Source organism: Procambarus clarkii, chromosome 6 (assembly GCF_040958095.1).
Source record: "Procambarus clarkii isolate CNS0578487 chromosome 6, FALCON_Pclarkii_2.0, whole genome shotgun sequence".
Lineage (NCBI taxonomy): Eukaryota > Metazoa > Arthropoda > Malacostraca > Decapoda > Cambaridae > Procambarus > Procambarus clarkii.
The window spans coordinates 21,161,762-21,183,433 of record NC_091155.1 but is presented as its reverse complement, the minus strand read 5'-3'; the positions used below and the strand labels follow the sequence as shown (position 1 = coordinate 21,183,433).

The following is a 21,672-nucleotide window of genomic DNA, read 5'->3' as shown; positions in this document are numbered from 1 at the left end:
AAGTGTTGCGTTGTGTGTCCAACAGATGGGGCGCCGTACGGGGGTCGCTCCAGGAGGGTCCCAGGAGGCAGCCAAGGAGAGAGCGGTGGGCAGCGCGCCAGCAGGAGACGACCGCTGCCTGGGACTGGCGTGGTTGGTGCTCTCCTCTCTCATCACACTTCCTCTATTCTTTTCTCTCATATCTTCATTTATTAAGCATTAATCACTTAAACACCATTAATATATACTGTCTTCCTCTACACACCATTTGTTTTGTTTCTCTTGAACTACACACCTTCCCTATGCTCCAGGCTACCCTTCACCTTTATGCTCCAGGCTACCCTTCACCTTTATGCTCAAGGCTACCCTTCACCTTTATGCTCCAGGCTATCCTCCACCTTTATGCTCCAGGCTATCCTTCACCTTTATGCTCCAGGCTATCCTTCACCTTCTTTATGCTCCAGGCTACGCTTCACCTTCTTTATGCTCCAGGCTATCCTTCACCTTTATGCTCCAGGCTATCCTTCACCTTTATGCTCCAGGCTACCCTTCACCTTCTTTATGCTCCAGGCTACCCTTCACCATCCCCATGCGCCAGGAGCTCCTTCACCCTCCCTATGCTCCAGGTGCTCCTTCACCATCTCTATGCTCCAGGTGCTCCTTCACCCTCCCTATGCTCCAGGTGCTCCTTCACCCTCCCTATGCTCCAGGTGCTCCTTCACCCTCCCTATGCTCCAGGTGCTCCTTCCCCCTCCCTATGCTCCAGGTGCTCCTTCCCCCTCCCTATGCTCCAGGTGCTCCTTCCCCCTCCCTATGCTCCAGGTGCTCCTTCACCCTCCCTATGCTCCAGGTGCTCCTTCACCCTCCCTATGCTCCAGGTGCTCCTTCACCCTCCCTATGCTCCAGGTGCTCCTTCACCCTCCCTATGCTCCAGGTGCTCCTTCGCCATTTCTATGCTCCAGGTGCTCCTTCACCCTCCATATGCTCCTTCACCATCTCTATGCTCCAGGTGCTCCATCACCATCCCTACGCTCCAGGCGCCTCTTTATCTACGCTCCTCTCTGTCTCATGCTAATTGTTCTTCTCTGCCACCTTTTACTGTTATTCTTGATGACTGTGTGTGTGTGTGTGAGGGGGGGGGGGGTGCGTGTGTGCACGCGTGTGTGGTGTAGGTGCAGACTCCTCGCTGAGTACTCTCGTCTGGGTCTCGGTTATCAACGGTCTTTCTTATCCTCCTACTCCTTCCTGTGTTTTCTTGCGCCATCCTTTAATCTTATTTAGTGTTTGATACCTTTCATCGCTAAAGCATTAAGGTGACAGTAGCTGCTTCAATTTAGTATGAATAAATGTTTATTAAAATAAATTCCTGATTTAAAACTTTCAACAGCTTGATACACCTGCGATTGTTTTTAAATCTTAAACAGCTTAGTTAATTTAATGAGTTAAGTAAATAGTCCCTAGTTGGTGTGGACCATGTGTGGAACCAGCGAGCAGGACCAGCGTGGACCAGCTGGCCCACACCAGAGCCATGTGTGGGACCAACGTGGTCCAGCTGGCCCACACCAGGGCCATGTGTGGGACCAGCGTGGTCCAGCTGGCCTACACCAGGGTCATGTGTGGGACCAGCGTGGTCCAGCTGACCTACACCAGGGCCATGTGTGGGACCAGCGTGGTCCAGCTGGCCCACACCAGGGCCATGTGTGGGACCAGCGTGGTCCAGCTGACCTACACCAGGGCCATGTGTGGGACCAGCGTGGTCCAGCTGACCTACACCAGAGCCATGTGTGGGACCAGCTGGCCCACACCAGAGCCATGTGTGGGACCAGCGTGGTCCAGCTGGCCTACACCAGGGCCATGTGTGGGACCAGCGTGGTCCAGCTGGCCTACACCAGAGCCATGTGTGGGACCAGCGTGGTCCAGCTGGCCTACACCAGGGCCATGTGTGGGACCAGCGTGGTCCAGCTGGCCTACACCAGAGCCATGTGTGGGACCAGCGTGGACCAGCTGGCTACACCAAGCCCGTTTGCAGTAGCTGTAGCTGAGACACCTGCCATCTCAAAGGCATGATTAAACATTAACTTTTACCTTTTCCTCCATAAAGCTTAACAGTAGAATTGTAGCAGACAAATGGAGCTCTGGAAGAGCTTGTATTCATGGCTTCTTGCTTTTAATAATTTTTGTTTTTGTGTGATGGTGTTAGCGGCGGTCCTCAACGCCTGCCCGTGAGGGCCGGTGAGGGCGTCTCTCCGGGGAGACAAACAGTGGAGTGTTCCGTGGAACGCATTCTCCTGCCCACTGTACCTAATATATATGTATAGCACTTAGAGCCATGATCAGGAATACCTACTGTAGTGTTGGAGGTTCCCATCATCCTGCTCTTCGTCACTGGAAGTTGCAGGGTAAACTACAGCTGTTATGCTGTCCGTTACCTACCTACTGCCACAAGTCAAATTAACCATGATACCAAATTCACCTTGTCATGAAAAAGTTCGTCAACAATAGGATGCGAGAAGACGGGTAAGAGGGAGAAAGAGCAAATATCAATACCAGAGCATACTTCATGACTCAGGATGGCAGGTAAGAAGTCACCTGTGTAAGTGCTTGCTTAAAGCCAAGAGATAAAGCAGTAATGTATCATATATACGAAGAAATACCGAAGTAAATCGTTCCTTTGTAGAATGTCACAGATTACCGTAGTAGAAAGGCAATGTCTAATGGTCATTCACTGAGGCCTTTCTAGCTAGTGGGCGGTCTTATGAAAGACCAGTGATGCGTCTCTATAATGCTAAGCAAAGCTTTCGAGCATGCACACATAACTCCTAGCATAGATAACAAAGGAAGAATGATAGTTTTCATGTGTGCGCATGATTGGTGCCTGAGAGTACGAGTAGCAAGGTGATACTCGGACGAGGCCAAAGAGTAGTACTGGAAGGAAAAGAACACAAAGAAGAAGCCATAGGTTCCACTAAGAATATGGGTATTCATAAATGGCCATGAAATACTCCTGGAAGTCTAGAAAACCCCAAAATGGTAGTGGTGCGCTCCTGGATCCAAGAGACTGCACAGAAGAGGCCATGAGTGCCTTTAAAAATAAATAGGTAACCAGAAGTAGTCATGGGAGGGGGGGAGGAATGATCTTGGAAGCAAGAGAGTACCCGGAACAGACAACGAGATCCATCTGGAAGCAAGAGGGTATAAAGAAGAGGAGGTGGAGCGCCTCAGCAAGTATGAGGGTGCTCGCTACCGGAAGCAAAAGAGTGCCCGGAAGAAACCGTGGAAGTAGTAGTAGTAGACAGCCTGGTAGTAGAAGCTGCACACTTTTTGTTGGGCGGTGTTCTGGAAGTAAGAAGAATCCAAAGGGCCGCAAGAAATGCAAACTGGAAGAAATAATTATAGAATATTGTTTTCCAATTAATATACTTACCTGAATAACATGACACAGGCTCAGAGGGTGCTATTGAGGAGAGCTGCGTCAAGACTCCCAAGTTGTGATGCAAGCTGCAGGAAGATTATCATATACCTTTTGATGTAAGAATAAGGGTTACCCCAAGAGACTGTGAGGAAAGTCATACGTGTACTAGAAAATTTGTGACGCATGCCTAATGGTTACTCCTGAAGACCTTGTGACACAACCGGCAGGGTTACTGCTGGACACATTGTGACGCAAGCCACAGGGTTACTGCTGGACACATTGTGACGCTAGCCACAGGGTTACTGCTGGACACATTGTGACGCAAGCCACAGGGTTACTCCCGGAGACCTTGTGACGCAAGCCACAGGGTTACTCCCGGAGACCTTGTGACGCAAGCCACAGGGTTACTCCGAGAGACCTTGTGACGCAAGCCACAGGGTTACTCCCGGAGACCTTGTGATGCAAGCCACAGGGTTACTCCTGGAGATCTTGTGACGCAAGCCACGGGGTTACTCCCGGAGACTTTGTGACGCAAGCCACAGGGTTACTCCTGGAGATCTTGTGACGCAAGCCACGGGGTTACTCCCGGAGACCTTGTGACGCAAGCCACAGGGTTACTCCCGGACACCTTGTGACGTAGCAGGCTACCTGCTGAAGGCTGCAATAATTTTGTATATTTTATTGTATTCAATTTTAAATATAATTTTATTAATTTAAGTAGCTAAGCCTGCACACACACACGTATACTCACATACACACACAAACATGCACATGCACACTCAAACATACACACACTCCGTTTCAAGCGTACATATGATAGAGCCCAATAGGCTCAGGAACCTATACACCTGTTGATTGACGGTTGAGAGATGGGACCAAAGAGCCAGAGCTCAACCCCCGCAAGCACAATTAGGTGAGTACATGCATACACAAATACTCACATGCACAAACACGCACGCATGCGCACACACAAAGATCCCAGAGAGCCAGGAATGAGTATGTCAGTGTGAGAAGAGAAGCAGAGAGACAGTCTGAAAATGATATAGCAAATAAAGCCAAACCCCAACCAAAACTGCTCCACAGTCACATCGAGAGGGGAAACAACAGTGAAAGAACAGGTGATGAAACTTAAAATGGGCGAGGACAGGTACACAGAGAATGACAAAGTGTGTGAAGAACTCAACAAGAGAGTCCAGGAGGTCTTCACAATAGAATGAGGAGAAGTCCCTGAGCTAGGAGAAGTGGCAGTAAACCAGGCAGCCTTGGAAGGGGTTCGAAATTACCAGAGATGAGGTTAAAGAGGCATCTGTTGGATCTGGACGTAAAAAAGGCTTTTGGTCTGGACGGAATCTCACCTTGGGTATTGAAGGGTGTGCAGAAGCACTTTGCTTGCCACTCTCCACAGTGTATAGTAGGTCACTGGAGACAGGAGACGTACGAGAAATATGGAAGACGGCTAATGTAGTCCCAATATACTGAAAGGGTGACAGACAAGAGGCACTGAACTACAGGCAAGTGTCCTTAACTTGTATACCATGCAAGGTGATGGAGAAGATCATGAGAAAAAACCTTGTAGCACATCTGGAGGGAAGGGACTTCGTGACACACCACCAACATGGGTTCAGGGATGGTAAATCTTGCCTCACTGGCTTAATAGAATTATAAGATGAAGTGACAAAGATTAAGCAAGAAAGAGAAGGATGTGCAGACTGCATTTTCTTGGACTGTTAGAAAGCCTTTGACACAGTACCCCATAAGAGGCTGGTGCCTAATTTGGAAAAACAGGGAAGAGTAACTGGTAGGGTACTCCCGTGGATAAGGGAGTACCTAAGCACTTGGAAGCAGAGAGTTGGTGCTGGGTAAGACCTCAGATTGGCATGAAGTCACCAGCAGAGTCCCACAGGGTCCTGTGCTCGGACCTATCCTGTTTCTGATATATGTAAATGATCTTCCAGAGAGTATAGACTCATTCCTCTCAATGTTTGCTGCTGATGCCAAAATTATGAGAAGGATTAAGACAGAGGAGGACCTCATGAGGCTTCAAGACCTCCTGGACAAACTAGGAATGGTCCAACAAATAGTTGTTAGAGTTTAACCTGAACAAATGTAATGAAGATAGGTGTAGGTTGCTGGAGGCCAGATATAAGGAATCATTTGGGAAATGAAATTATTCAAAAATCACAGAGAGAAAGACCTAGGGGTTGATATCATGCCAGACCTGTCCCCCGAAGCCCATATCAAGACGAAAACATCAGTGGCATATGCCAGGTTGGCCAACATAAGAATGACCTTTAGAAACTTGCGTAATCATTCAGAACCTTGTGTACCACATATGTCAGACCAATCCTGGAGTATGTAGCTCCAGCATGAAGTCTATATCTTGTCAAGCATAAGACTAAATTGGAGAGGGTTCAGAGATTTGCCACAAGACTAGTACCCGAACTGAGGAGTATGAGCTATGAAGAGACTACAGGAATTATACCTCACGTTGCTGGAAGACAGAAGAATTAGGGGAGACATGATCACCACATACAAGATTCTCAAAGGAAATGATAGGGGTAGATAAAGACAGTTTAATTAACTAAGGGGGCCCCTTGCACTAGAGGGGACAGGTGGAAATTGAGTGCCTAAATAAGCCTTAGAGACATCAGAAAGAACTTTTTTTAGTATCAGTAGTTAACAAATGGAATTCATTAGGAAGTGATGTAGTGGAGGCAAACTCTATACACAGTTTGAAGTGTAGATATAATAGAGCTCAACCCTTGCAAGCACAACTAGGTGAATACATACATGCACATACACACACACACACCATGGCTGCCAACACGGGGAAGGTAAACACACCAATAGATATATGTTTTAAATGTTATGTCACCACAAGACATAACGAAAGGAGGTGTTCTTGGCAGGTTAGAGAATACTGAGGACATGCTAAAAAAGTATGAAGAAAAAGTACTTGAATTAAAAGAAGGAAGTGGAGCTCTCAGGAGTAAGTTTCGCACTTTAAAATGAAGTATTCTTCAGCAAGGTAAGAAAATTACCACCTTAACAGACAAGGTTAAGAATCAGGCGGAACAAATCAAGGAACTAGTGAAGGAAAATGAGTTATTGACAGTGAAGAGTGGTGAGTTTGACAAAATTAGCAAGAAAATACTTATATGGTGAACAACTCAAGGGAACCCTAAGGGCCAAAATGGAGTTAGGGAAGGGAATGCATGGAGAAACTTAATGGACAACTCACATAGAGGAGGTTAATAAAGAACTAGAAAAGTACACAGGGGTAATTAAAGAAATTTATGTGCAAGTAAATGAGAGAAACAATCAAGGAAGTGTGTTTGGAAGTCAAAACCAGAAATGATCAACAAGAAGCAGAAGTCAGGCAAACAATTAGGAAAGAACTAGTTACCAACAGTAAATTAGTACAAAACACTGCAGATATAATTAAGTCCATAATAATTTTTGGGTATTTAGAAAAGGAAATATCATCTAGGTTGGACAGAGCAGCAAAAGAGATGAAAATCATAAAGAAAATAGTAGGTTTAGGAGAAGTCCTCAATTTAAAGGCAAATTTCTGATTTTAGGAGAATAGGAAAATATGAGAAAGACAAGAACCGCCTCTTAAGGGTGACATTTAATGGAGTGAAACAACTGACGGAAGTGCTTAGAAATGCCAAGAAATTGCAGGGTGATGAGGTTGGCAAACTTTGGTCAACAAGACAAGGCCTCTCAAAGAAAGACAAAGAAAAGCCGAAAACATACCTCGATGAAGCGAAACGTCTAAATGGGAATAGAAATGAAAGAAATTATTTTTTCTACAAAGTGTTAGGGACTGGAAAAATAGTGAAATGGTAAAGGACAAAAGGAAAGGGAACATGTTCCTGAAAATTGTATATACGTACTGTACCAACATAGATGGAGAGATAAAAAATACTGGAGCTAAGATATATAATTCAGCTTAAGGTCCCAGTTATTGTTGCACTAACAGAGACGAAACTTAAACAAAATATTTTAAATGAGGTGGTATTACCAAGAGGCTACTCAGTTTGGAGATGTGACAGGAAAACTAGGAAGGGGGAAAGGAGTGGCTGTGCTGGTGGAAAAACACCTGAAGATAAGAGTTAATAATAAAAAAACCCTGAGAAGTTGGCATAATGGCATTGATCGTCTGGAATCAGGATGATAAACTGATAATTGTAAATGCCTACAGCCCAACAGCAAGCAACACGGGGACAAAGGAAGAACTTGATGACAAACGAGAGGGGCCTCATAATGGTCTCAAAATTACGTATGAGAGTTTTAGGCTTCAAAACAAGGGGGGAAGCCTGATGGTTGATACCTGGTTGATGGGGTTCTGGGAATTCTTCTACTCCCCAAGTCTGGCCCGAGGCCAGGCTTGACCTGTCCCGAGTGGACAGCGCTCGAGATTCGTAGTCCTAAGGTTCCAGGTTCGATCCCCGGCGGAGGCGGAAACAAATGGGCAGTTTTTTTCACCCTGATGCCACTGTTCACATAGCAGTAAATAAGTATCTGGGAATTAGATAGCTGCTACAAGCTGCTTCCCAAGGATGTGTAACTAAAAGGAGGCCTGGTCGAGGACCGGGCCGCGGGGACGCTAAGCCCCGAAATCATCTCAAGATAACCTCAAGATGGTCATGAGAGAGGATATAGTAAAAACAGATAAATATAAATCACGACTGTTGGTACTGGGGGACTTCAACTTGAAAGCAAAACATTGGGGGGCCTACGAAGCAAGGTCGGAGGACATTTGGACAGGCAGATTTGTAAACCTCATTCTGGAGACATTTATGTATTAACACATCAAGCAGGCCACAAGAATAAGGAAAGGGGGATGTTTTGCCAATACTGGATAATACTGGACCCCCAGAAAAAATATTAGAAAGTCTTCTTTTGCAAACAGAGTGGTATATGGTTGGAACAAGCTAAGTGAGAAGATGGTGAGGCCAAAACCGTCAGTAGTTTCAAAGCATTATACGATAAATAGTACTGGGAAGACGGAACACCACGAGCGTAGCTCTCATCCTTTAACTACACTTAGGTAATTACACCCATGCGCACACGCGTAAATTAAATTAATCTCACGACCCGGAAGACAAGAGTTAAGAGAGACATGGTCACCACCTACAAAATTCTCAGAGGAATTGACAGGGAAGATAAAGGGACACAGGTGGAAACGTAGCACCAAAATGAGCCACAGAGACATTAGAATTTTTTTTCAGTGTCAGAGTAGTTAACATATGGAATGTATTAGGAAGTGATGTGGTGGAGGCGAACTCCATACACAGTTTCAAATGTAGATTTGATATAGGATTAGGAACCTCAATACTAGTTGACTGACAGTTGAGAGGCGAGACGAAAGAGCCGAAGCTCAACCCTCGCATGCACAACTAGGTGAGTAAGCATAATAGGTGAGCACACACACACACACATACATACACACACACACACACACACACACACACACACACACACACACACACACACACACACACACACACACACACACACACACACACACACACACACCCGCGGGGCCTCGCGACTGAGAGGACAGCGTTCTGGGATTGTAATCCGAAGGGCTTGGGTTCGATCCCCGACAGAGGTGAAAACAAATGGGCAGAGTTTCTTTCACCCATATGCCCCTGTTTACCTAGTAGTAAATAGGTACCTGGGAGTTAGACATCTCCATGACGCAGCCTGTGGCAGCTGCCATAGGCTGCGTCATGTAGATGTGTGCATGTGTGTGTGTTAGAGAGAAATATAGGTTATATATAATAGAGAAAAAATAGATTGGTAAAAAGGAGGAGTCCAAAAGCTAGTAGGTCGATTCTGCAGACACAAATAGTAAATATTCACACGAGCAAGGAGACAGAGGATCATAAATGCACCTTAGGAATATTATAAGTAATTTGTGTCAGTGTCAGAACTCAAGAAATTATAAATTACCAGTACTGTATGTCAACCGGGACCTAACAACTGACGCTCAACTCTAGCCAACTCAGCTTGGTGTCTATACACACTCAAAAACAAGAACATTTGTGTGTGAGGGCATGTGCAGAGCCAACAGTGGTGAGAGGCTGACTAGTGTTTGTGTGTGTGTGTGTGTGTCCTAGGTGCTGGCGGGCGTGGCAGGCGTGGCTGGCAGAAAGAAGGAAGTAAAGCTCCTGAAGGAAGGCGTGGCGGCTAAGACAAGTTCCCTGGACCGCGCAACAACTAAACCTGTCCGTCGTTCCTTCATTGCTGAAACAAAGGACAAGATGAAGAAGAGCATGTCGCTGGACCGCCGCAACGCCCCGGCGCTCAGCCGCGCGGACAAGGCCGAGAGCGAGGAGAAGGTGGCCATCGCTCGCGAGTCCATGTTAACAAGAGCCAGGAAGACGAAGAAGCTTGAAGAAGGGAACAAAAAGAAGAAGCCCGGAGTCAAGGAGGGAAACGGGCGCCGGGCAGCTGTGATTGGAGGTGTAGCAGCTGCGGGGGCGGCAGTCGCAACTGCAGGGGCTATCGCGGCAACTGAGCTTGCTGATTACACCACTGAGGCAGCCGGAGATTTGAGTAATGCAGTTGAAGATGTTGCTGGTGGAGTATTGGATGCTGCAGGGGCACCAGCTGAGGATGTGGCAGCTGAGGATGTGGCAGCTGAAGCAGAGGAACCAGCTGAGGATGTGGCAGCTGAAGCAGAGGAACCAGCTGAGGATGTGGCAGCTGAAGCAGAGGAACCAGCTGAGGATGTGGCAGCTGAAGCAGAGGAACCTGCTGAGGATGTGGCAGCTGAAGAAGAAGCTGCAGCAGAGGAACCAGCTGAGGATGTGGCAGCTGAAGAAGCTGCAGCAGAGGAGCCAGCTGAGGATGTGACAGCTGAAGAAGCTGCAGCAGATGAGCCAGCTGAGGATGTGGCAGCTGAAGAAGCTGCAGCAGAGGAGCCAGCTGAGGATGTGGCAGCTGAAGAAGAAGCTGCAGCAGAGGAACCAGCTGAGGATGTGGCAGCTGAAGAAGAAGCTGCAGCAGAGGAGCCAGCTGAGGATGTGGCAGCTGAAGAAGAAGCTGCAGCAGAGGAACCAGCTGAGGATGTGACAGCTGAAGAAGCTGCAGCAGATGAGCCAGCTGAGGATGTGGCAGCTGAAGAAGCTAAAGCAGAGGAGCCAGCTGAGGATGGGGCAGCTGAAGAGCCAGCTGAGGATGGGGCAGCTGAAGAGCCAGCTGAGGATGGGGCAGCTGAAGAGCCAGCTGAGGATGGGGCAGCTGAAGAGCCAGCTGAGGATGGGGCAGCTGAAGAGCCAGCTGAGGATGTGGCAGCTGAAGAAGAAGCTGCAACTGAGGAGCCAGTTGAGGATGTGGCAGCTGTAGCAGAGGAGCCAGCTGAGGAGCCAGTTGAGGATGTGGCAGCTGCAGCAGAGGAGCCAGCTGAGGATGGGGCAGCCGCAGCAGAGGAGCCAGCTGAGGATGGGGCAGCTGCAGCAGAGGAGCCAGCTGAGGATGGGGCAGCCGCAGTAGAGGAGCCAGCTGAGGATGGGGCAGCCGCAGCAGAGGAGCCAGCTGAGGATGGGGCAGCCACAGCAGAGGAGCCAGCTGAGGATGGGGCAGCTGCAGCAGAGGAGCCAGCTGAGGATGGGGCAGCTGCAGCAGAGGATGTGGCAGCTGAAGAAGCTGCAGCAGAGGAGCCAGCTGAGGATGTGACAGCTGAAGAAGCTGCAGCAGAGGAACCAGCTGAGGATGTGACAGCTGAAGAAGCTGCACCAGAGGAGCCAGCTGAGGCTGGGGCAGCTGCAGCAGAGGAGCCAGCTGAGGATGGGGCAGCTGCAGCAGAGGAGCCAGCTGAGGATGGGGCAGCTGCAGCAAAGGAGCCAGCTGAGGATGGGGCAGCTGCAGCAGAGGAGCCAGCTGAGGATGTGGCAGCTGCAGCAGAAGAGCCAGCTGAGGATGTGGCAGCTGAAGAAGCTGCAGCAGAGGAACCAGCTGAGGATGTGACAGCTGAAGAAGCTGCACCAGAGGAGCCAGCTGAGGCTGGGGCAGCTGCAGCACAGGAGCCAGCTGAGGATGGGGCAGCTGCAGCAGAGGAGCCAGCTGAGGATGGGGCAGCTGCAGCAGAGGAGCCAGCTGAGGATGGGGCAGCTGCAGCAGAAGAGCCAGCTGAGGATGTGGCAGCTGAAGAAGCTGCTGCAGCAGACGAGCCAGCTGAGGATGTGGCAGCTGCACCAGAGGCACCAGCTGAGGTTGTGGTAGCTGAAGAAGAAACTGAAGCTGCAGCAGAGGAGCCAGTTGAGGATGTGGCAGCTGTACCAGAGGAACAAGCTGAGGATGTGGCAGAAGCACCAGAACAACAAGCTGAGGATGTGGCAGCAGCAGCACCAGAGGAACCAGCTGAGGCTGCTGCAAATGCAGCTGAAGTGGTTGATGCAACTGACGTTGCAGAAACAATTGAAGACACGGGAGCTGCAGCCGAGGATGTTACTGAAGCAGCTGAGGGAGTTTCAGAAACAGCTGAAGATGAAATTCCTGCAGATGAGGATGCAGTAGATATTGTCGAAGATACAGGAGCTGCAGCTGAGGATGTTACAAAAACAGATGATGATACAGCTCCTGCTGCTGAGGATATTACAGAAGCAGCTGAATATACAATTCCTGCAGCTGCGGATGAGGCAGATATTGTCGAAGATAAAGGGGCTGTAGCTGAGGATGGTACAGAAGCAGCTGAAGATACAGTTCCTGCAGCTGAGGATGGTACAGAAGCAGCTGAAGATACAGTTCCTGCAGCTGAGGATGGTACAGAACCAGCTGAAGATACAGTTCCTGCAGCTGAGGATGGTACAGAAGCAGCTGAAGATACAGTTCCTGCAGCTGAGGATGGTACAGAAGCAGCTGAAGATGCAGTTCCTGCAGCTGAGGATGGTACAGAAGCAGCTGAGGATAGTACAGAAGCAGCTGAAGATACAGTTCCTGCAGCTGAGGATGTTACAGGAACTGAAGATGCAGTTCCTGGAGCTGCGGATGTTACAGAAGCAGCTGAAGATGTGGCAGATACTGTCGAAGATACAGGAGCTGCAGCTGAGGATGTTACAGCAGCTGAAGATGTGGCAGATACTGTCGAAGATACAGGAGCTGCAGCTGAGGATGTTACAGAAGGAGCTGAAGATGCAGTTCCTGGAGCTGAGGATGTTACAGAAGCAGCTGAAGATGTGGCAGATACTGTTGAAGATACAGGAGCTGCAGCTGAGGATGTTACAGGAGCTGAAGATGTGGCAGATACTGTTGAAGATACAGGAGCTGCAGCTGAGTATGTTACAGAAGGAGCTGAAGATGTGGCAGATACTGTCGAAGATACAGGAGCTGCAGCTGAGGATGTTACAGAAGCAGCTAAAGATGCAGTTCCTGGAGCTGAGGATGTTACAGAAGCAGCTGAAGATGTGGCAGATACTGTTGAAGATACAGGAGCTGCAGCTGAGGATGTTACAGGAGCTGAAGATGTGGCAGATACTGTCGAAGATACAGGAGCTGCAGCTGAGGATGTTACAGGAGCTGCAGCTGAGGATGTTACAGGAGCTGAAGATGTGGCAGATACTGTCGAAGATACAGGAGCTGCAGCTGAGGATGTTACAGGAGCTGCAGCTGAGGATGTTACAGGAGCTGAAGATGTGGCAGATACTGTCGAAGATACAGGAGCTGCAGCTGAGGATGTTACAGGAGCTGCAGCTGAGGATGTTACAGGAGCTGAAGATGTGGCAGATACTGTCGAAGATACAGGAGCTGCAGCTGAGGATGTTACAGGAGCTGCAGCTGAGGATGTTACAGGAGCTGCAGCTGAGGATGTTACAGGAGCTGAAGATGTGGCAGATACTGTCGAAGATACAGGAGCTGCAGCTGAGGATGTTACGGAAGGAGCTGAAGATGCAGTTCCTGGAGCTGAGGATGTTACAGAAGCAGCTGAAGATGTGGCAGATACTGTCGAAGATACAGGAGCTGCAGCTGAGTATGTTACGGAAGGAGCTGAAGATGCAGTTCCTGGAGCTGAGGATGTTACAGAAGCAGCTGAAGATGTGGCAGATACTGTTGAAGATACAGGAGCTGCAGCTGAGGATGTTACAGAAGCAGCTGAAGATGTGGCAGATACTGTTGAAGATACAGGAGCTGCAGCTGAGGATGTTACAGAAGCAGCTGAAGATGTGGCAGATAGTATTGAAGATACAGGAGCAGCAGCTGAGGATGTTACGGAAGCAGCTGAAGATTTAGATCCTGCAGCTGAGGATGTTACAGAAGCAGCTGAAGATGTGGCAGATACTGTCGAAGATACAGAAGCTGCAGCTGAGGATATTACAGCAGCTGCTGAAAATGCAGTTCCTGCAGTTGAGGATGTGGCAGAAACTGTCGAAGATACAGGACCTGTAGATGAGGATGGTATAGAAGCAGCTGAGGATGTTGCAGATACAAATGAAGACAATGTAACTGATGTGGATGATTCGGGAACCACAATTGGTGAAGTTGCAGATACAGTTGACGATACTGAAGCTGCTGCTGATATGGCAGATATTGCTGAAGATGCAACTGAAGACACAGCTGGTGCAGATGAAAGTTCAGCTGAAGCTTTAGCTCCTGGACCTGAAGACGAGGCAGAAGATGTGACAAACACTGTGGCGGCAGCTGAAACTGTACAGGAAGTGGAGGAGTCTGTGAGGAGCGCCATGGAGGGTAGAGTTGGAGACGAGGAGCACAAGAGCACTCCTTACCCCTCCGCCAGGCTCCGCTCACCAGAGGCCCTCGCCTCCACACTTGACAGCATTCAAGACGAAGGCTCGAATTCCGCCGATATTGACGAGAGTAAAAATGTAAGTTTCTTCGTTGGTGATGAAGATGTCGATAACGAAATCAAGAATGAGACGAGTCAAATTCTCGGGGAGACGGAGGCCGGGATAAGCTCTGCAGAAGGACTCGTTATTGACTCATATGGCGGACAGACAGCTGGGGAGGACCCGAGCGATGCAGCTGCCCACGGTGTTGAATCATCGCCCTTCGCCTCCTTCGCTTCTCAAAGTCAACACCAGCACGAGTTCGACGAATCAGACGAGGTGGGTATCAATTAGATCTAATCAGTGTGGAATGTCAGGCCTCAAATGGTTGTGAATTTTTATTCAGGATTAGTTTTTAATGTGAACACCTGTGATGTTTTGTGGATTGTGGATACGTTTATATTCTCAAGCAAATCACCTGTTTATCTTCATGAAATATTTAGAGCATAGTGTTGTGTGTGAGGCTATCATCTTGAGTGTTTCCTTCAGTCCCGCATGCTGGTTGGTGCCTCACTGTGTAACCATTGACATAGTCTCAGTGTAGCAAAATAATGCATTATAACAGTACAGTACGCATCTCACAGTAAGGACAGAGAGATGAGCTTGTTTGTTGCTTGTGTTTGGAGACTTGAGGAAGCCTGAAGATTGTTGTCTCTAGTACGGCATGAGTTAACTTAGTCTGTAATGTATGATAAGTCTGTCACTCCTAGCATGATGACTGATCATTCTGAGGTATAACCCCACCTGCCAGTGGTCATAGTAACCTCGATGAGAGACTCCCTTAGTATTTAAATAATTCACCAGTTTAATGTAGATCTTCCTTCTGCCTGTGGACTGCTGGTGTGTTTGTTGGGCCGAGTCAGGATGACGAGCTGGTAAGCGGGGCGGTGGGCGTGGCAGCCACCAGCGCCGCAGTGCTGGTCGCCGCTACCTGCGTCGCCGCCAGCGACCCCGGCTCCTCCAGCGTGCGTACCCTCAAACACGCTCCTCTTCTCCTACCATCTCGTACCTCAAAATTGTCCCTTCTTCTGAAGATATACATCACAAATGTACTCTCTTCTACCATCGTATTTCACATTAGTACACACATTTATATTAGACAACCACCGGGATAAAGAACATGGTTTCAGTATTTTGTGTGGCCATAACCTTTCTTTCTGTGACCCTCTCGACACCTCACATGACTCTGAAATTGATTTCCTCTGACGAGGAGCCCCGGGGAGCTGTGTGTTTATGTGTGTGTGTGTGTGTGGTTGGCATGCGACATCACAACAGCACAAGCCCCTCACTCAATGTTATGATGTGATCACAAACTCTGACCCAACAACTGTGCTTGTCTGTTACATACACCTTGATGTTGCTGGGCTAGTTTGGTTGAGAATGTGCATCTATCAGAACGACAACTGGAATGCCATGTTATAGCACAGTAGACTGTCACAAGAATGTAACAGTGTGAGAAGCAGTCTACTTTCTGTTTTATTAAACATAAATGAAAACTTGCCAAGTTCAGGGAAAATTGGAATGAAATGAAGAATAAATCCTATTACTATTATTATTATTATAATTATTATTGAGAAAATCCGTAAGAGTCGAGTGCCACTCCTGCCTGACAGCTGGGGCTGAGCAGATCGCCTCGGACCCATGCTGAGTCAACGCCTCTTTTTTGCCAGACTTCCCAGCCCTATAGCGGCCAAAATATGCCACTTACAATTTTTTTTATTATTTTTCCTGTGATCAGAGAACACAAATTAACAGGTTAAGATATTTTTTTATGTGTCTGTGGGTGACAAAGGCCAATTAGCCCTTGGGTTAAGAAACGCTAGGTCCAAAAATGATGTCTTGTGGCACTCGTATGGTTAAGGGAAGGAGAGGTTATGTTATCGATCACTACTTATTGGTGTCTGGTATTGAGATATGATCAGGTAATATGATAATATTATAATTTGGAACGAGGCTTCGAATTCCGTAATGAGGAAGTTTAAGTAGGAAGTGATTGTGATTTATGGAATCAAAGGCTTGTCTTAAGTTAATAAAGAGGGTATTTGGTAATTCATTTGTGTCAAGGGCTGCGTAGATTAAGTCAAGTAAACTAATAATATCATCATTGGTATATTTTATTGTTTGCCTGTGGGGAACTGACCTAATGAGATTTATATTTATTTAATTTGTTTAATTTACATAGTAATTTATATATTTCGATAGCAAACTGTCTGATGTTTAAAGTGGCCTGTATGATTTAAAATTCTCACAAATTGCTTTCCTTACACATTCTGGGGGTTTATGGTTTATTTATGTAGTTATTAATATAAATTATTGGTTAGTAGATCTTCACTACAATATTAGACTACATATATTATTAACTAAAATGGGAAGGCCTTATCTGTATATAGTGAGCCTGGTCCACCAGTTATGAACAAGGATGATGACACCAAATAATCCTCATGGTTGAGGCTGACAACACCTGTACTGGTGTACTAGGTAACTATTGTTTATTCTTCTTCCTCTTCAATTACACCTGTCAAAGGGCACTCACAATAATAGCAGGAATCCTAATATGACAGCTATATCAGAGGGATATATAGTTACTATTTATGAAATAAATCCAATGAATATTTACCTTGTTTTTGTGTCTCGCTTGTGTGCTAACCGGCATTCCTAAATCTAAATATTATAGGCCAATAATAAGCTAGATAATATAGGAATCGGAAAAGACACCTCCCTTGATAGTAGTCAAAGTTGTGTTGGTAACGGGAGCATTTTACTCCCATAACACCGGTCCAAGGGTAATTTATTGGGGCTTGATTTGCCCCAGCATGACTTATTGTTAAATTAAATGGCGACTACTGAGGTCCTCCTCCCACTGATGCCTTAGTTGTTTTGTCCACATGTCAAGAAGTAGTGAGAGGGGCCCTCATTTACTCTACTTTGGTACTGCTAATTAAGTTGATTAAAGGGAAATGTTTTTATGATGTTTACAGTCCAGAGACTGCTGTATTAAGAATAATTCCATTACTTGGCTGGTAAATTTAATGATGACAAGTGGCAATGATATCTCGTTTTCTACGAGAGGAAAATGCCACTGTGCCACATCTTCTATGAGTTAATTTGTTAATTACACAACAGCAGCAATATTACCTGCCTGTTGTATAAAATGCTAGTAAATGGTGTCGGTTTTTCCCGACATCGCTAGTTGTATCACCTCCTTTGTGGACTAGACATGATCTTTTAGTATACTGTACCAGGAAAGGCTTGTGGCTGGTGCAAATGTCCGAGTAGTTTGGGTATATCATGGTTGGTATATTCACTAGTGTTACCAACTCTGGGTTTGGGTGAGTGAATTATATGAAGGAAGCAAATAAACAAGAGGTATAGGGAGTTAGGATACCTGCAGGTGGGATTTGTGACAACAATTGCCGGGATCTTAGGATAATAATTTGTCAAGGATAACCCCAATTGACGAATAGAAACTATTGAATGCATGTGTTGTTTCTAAATCTGAAGACAGAGTATTATTGCCTTCGGTGAGCTTAATCTGTTTGTTGCGTGTTGTTGGAATCCTAGAAAGTTAGAGATAATTTACCATATGCTTTTCATCTTTTTCATTTTTTTAGCTTCTTTATTGTCTTCAGAATAGGATAGTTTGGTCTTCTTTATATGTTAATGTTGATGAGTATATTTTTGCTTATTCTTTCATGTGTAAGCAAATACTTCGTTTTTTTGTGTTTTTATTTTGTTAGCTGCTTTAACTAAGTATGCCATTTGTGAGCCATGGATTAAATCTTTTGGCAGTTATTGGTTTGAGGAAGAGAGGAGTGAGTTGCATAGATGTTTGATATTATGGTTTAAAAGTTATCAGTTGATATAATAGGTGCCCAAGTGTTAATTTACCATAATATTATTTTATTAAGACAATTGTGGAATTTTTAACATTATCTAACTCCGTAAAATAAGAATCTAACTACTGTACTAACATAACAGTAAACTTAGCTGTCTACAGTGACAGTAGTCATAACCAGTGGCTACTAGGAAACTGTTGCTGTCTTTATGGGGTAGTGGACTGTATCTATTCTCTGTGTTCCCCCAGGTGGCTCAGTTTCAGTTTCACCATACCAACAGGTATGGTGCAGCTTTCATTTACCTGTCGGATGAAAATTACCACTTTAGCACTTGGTTAAAAATAAGAATATGTATAATGCAGTGAGCATTAATACCGTTACAAATTATTTTACCCTATCCCGGCTGGTCGGCCGAGCGGACAGCACACTGGACTTGTGATCCTGTGGTCCCGGGTTCGATCCCGGGCACCGGCGATAAACAATGGGCAGAGTTTCTTTCACCCTATGCCCCTGTTACCTAGCAGTAAAATAGGTACCTGGGTGTTAGTCAGCTGTCACGGGCAGCTTCCTGGGGGTGGAGGCCTGGTCGAAGACCGGGCCACGGAGACACTAAAAGCCCCGAAATCATCTCAAGATAATATCAAGATAAAATCCCTTTGATCTGGTATCTTACCACATGTGTATTATACAGTATTGTAAACAATGACAAGATTACAGTATTTAATTCCTTATTGCTGTTAATTTATCTATTGCAAATGTATACTTATCTTTAAGCAATTGCAATATATAAAATATTTGTTAAATATTGGTTAACCTAGTTAGTATAATTTTAATTAAGTGGTAAGTAATTTACTTACTGAGGTGGGCTTGTAAGCCCACGATATAACCACATCTGCAATAAATGGGGTTAGTGGCACAAAGATATTGGATCCAAATCTCAAAACATAACCAACCTCCCTTATTTTATAATATGCAGGTACGGAGCTCTGTTATATTTTGCTAAAACCTAACCCTCTTGTTGGGCTAGAACATGTAGTGTTGTTCGCTGCCATTGTTGAAGTGGTGTTGTAATGGCGTCTGGGCGCTTAGTCAGCTGAGGTCCAGTAGCATTATTTCACCTCACAGTTTCTTTACATTTCGCACACCATTTAGGTCCAAAGATGTAAAACAGCTGCTATTAAGCAGCTTGTACCTCTTGGAGTGCCCTTATGTGGTGGAGGAGCAATGTTTACTGTCACGACAGTGTCTGGACACTCATGTGATCCACTCCCAGGGCAGGTATATGTGTCTGGAGTACCTGTTTTAAGGATCCATTTATACTATTCATTAACCAAACATGTTTGGTTAAACAATTATTTATTGAGTATATGTATTTATTTTGGAGTACAGTATTACCATGATATGCTTACAGCTATAAGATGTAGTTGCATATCCTGATATGGATCCATTAAAGATGCTCCCTGGGATGGTGTTCACAAAATGGTCAAAATATGCTGATGTGACACAGTCTTGGAAGGGAGGGAGGGAACTATTAGGAGAAAGCACCCAGCCATTATGACTATATAGCACTTGGAAGAGATCATGATAAGGATTTGGGATAGGACAGAGGAAGTAAGTAATTATCAAAAGAAGGCACCAAACCGGGAAGGCTATGTAGCACCATCAAATACGCAAAATAATCAGAGGGCGCTAAATATCACCAAGGATGCCAATACGAGAACAAAAACGCATAAGGCGAACGATATCAAAAGTATCCGAGTCACCAAGAATTCTATCGAGGGACAGGTGACCGCGAGGGGCGGTCGGAAAGCAAGACACACGCTCGTCCTGGAAGTCAGGACATTCAAGAAGGACATGCACGACCGTAAGAGGGACAATGCAACTAGGACAATAAGGAGCAGGGCGGCGCTCCATCAAGTGACCATGGGTTAAGCGAGTATGGCCAATACGCAACCTCGCCAGAGCTGTTTCCCACCGCCGGTTACGGTGGAAGGAGGACGGCCACGAGGAAACACAACATTTAAGAGTACGTAGCTTGTTACCAGTAACAGACAACCAAGAAGCCTGCCAACGGGTAAGGACTGAGGAATGGATAACCGGGTAAAAGTCGGAATACGGAATGCCTTTACGAGAGATGGGACAAGAGCGGACAGCTTCCTTAGCGGCAGCATCCGCACGCTCATTTAAAGACACGCCAATATGGCTGGGAACCCAACAAAACTCAACCGACTTAAATTTACTGTGAACGAGAAACAGCCAATGCTGGATCTCGACAACTACTGGATGAACTGGATTAAAGCACCCGAGAGCCATGAGGGCACTACGAGAGTCAACAACAACCACAAAGGAAGACTGACAACGAGAAAGCAGGAGACGAAGAGCATAGAGAATAGCATAAAGATGCTAGTCTCCGGAGGCAAGCGACACATATAAGTGCGATCAGGAAAAACAACAGAGTAGCCAACACCGTCCGCTGACTTAGACCCATCGGTGAAGACAGAAACGGAGCGGGAGTGAGAAGAAAAGTGCTCGAGGAAAAGGCGTTTTAGAACCGTAGGAGGGGTAAAAGCTTTAGTGATACGAGTCAAGGATGTACAAAACCGCGGAAGAGGGACCCTCCACGGGGGCAAAGAAGGAACAACACGAGGAGAAACATCAGAAATACGAACGGAAAGAGAATCCTGTAGGCGAGATAACCGGACAGAAAGAGGGAGGTGGTGAAGAGGAACAGGAACCGCAGGAGGGGTAAAAGTTAAAGCACGACAGAGGCGAGAGGAAGGATGTTGCAAGGACCGCGCAAGATAGCGAAGACAGTAGCGATCACGGCGGTCCTGGAGAGACAGGAAGCCCGTGTCAACATACAAGCTAAGGACGGGAGTCGAACGAAAGGCACCAGAACTGAGGCGCAACCCAGTATGGTGCAAAGCATCAAGACGGCGAAGAGTAGAAGGAGAAGCAGACGAGTAAGCAGGGCAACCATAATCGAGCTTAGACAGGACGAGAGAGGAATGTAAAGCAAGGAGAGTGCGCCTATCTGCCCCCCAAGAAGTATGGGACAAGACCCGAAGGAGGGTAAGGGCCTTAGAGCACTCAACACGGAGGTAAGAGATATGGGGAGACCAAGACAAACGAGTGTCAAGGAATAACCCCAAAAGCTTCGCGGAATCTTTGTATTCAAGGGGATGACCATAAAGTGACAAAGAGGGACGAAGAACAACCCGTTTCCGCGTAAAAGTCATGGCACAAGTCTTAGAAGTAGAGAACTTGAAGCCATGACCTGTGGCCCAAGACGACACGGCATCAATTGCAAGTTGAAGCCGGCGTTGAAGGAGAGGCGAATCATCACCCTGACAACAAAGGGTAAGATCATCGACATAGAGAGCGGAGAAGACACCAGAAGGAAGAGAGGAAAGAAGACCATTGAGGGCAACCAGAAAAAGAGTAGTGCTCAGAACACTACCCTGGGGCACACCTTCGTATTGCTGAAAAGAGGGAGACAGAGCGGTACCAAGGCGCACCCGAAAGGAACGACGAGAGAGGAAGCTGCGGAGAAAGAGAGGGAGATGACCACGAAGGCCAAAAGAATGAAGTTGAGATAGGATATGATAACGCCAAGTGGTGTCGTAAGCCTTTTCTAGGTCAAAAAGGA

The 21,672-nt window shown here is 46.5% G+C and overlaps 1 protein-coding gene across 1 annotated transcript in view; it reads left to right on the top strand.

The window, feature by feature from the left end:
• LOC123753570 (titin homolog) overlaps window positions 1-21,672 on the top strand; it is a 71,157-nt gene that overhangs the window by 6,976 nt on the left and 42,509 nt on the right. The window contains exons 3-4 of the mRNA XM_069310844.1: window positions 26-132; window positions 9,523-14,466. Of these exons, the coding sequence (XP_069166945.1) occupies window positions 26-132; window positions 9,523-14,466 (5,051 nt within the window). The remainder of the gene's footprint in view (window positions 1-25; window positions 133-9,522; window positions 14,467-21,672) is intronic.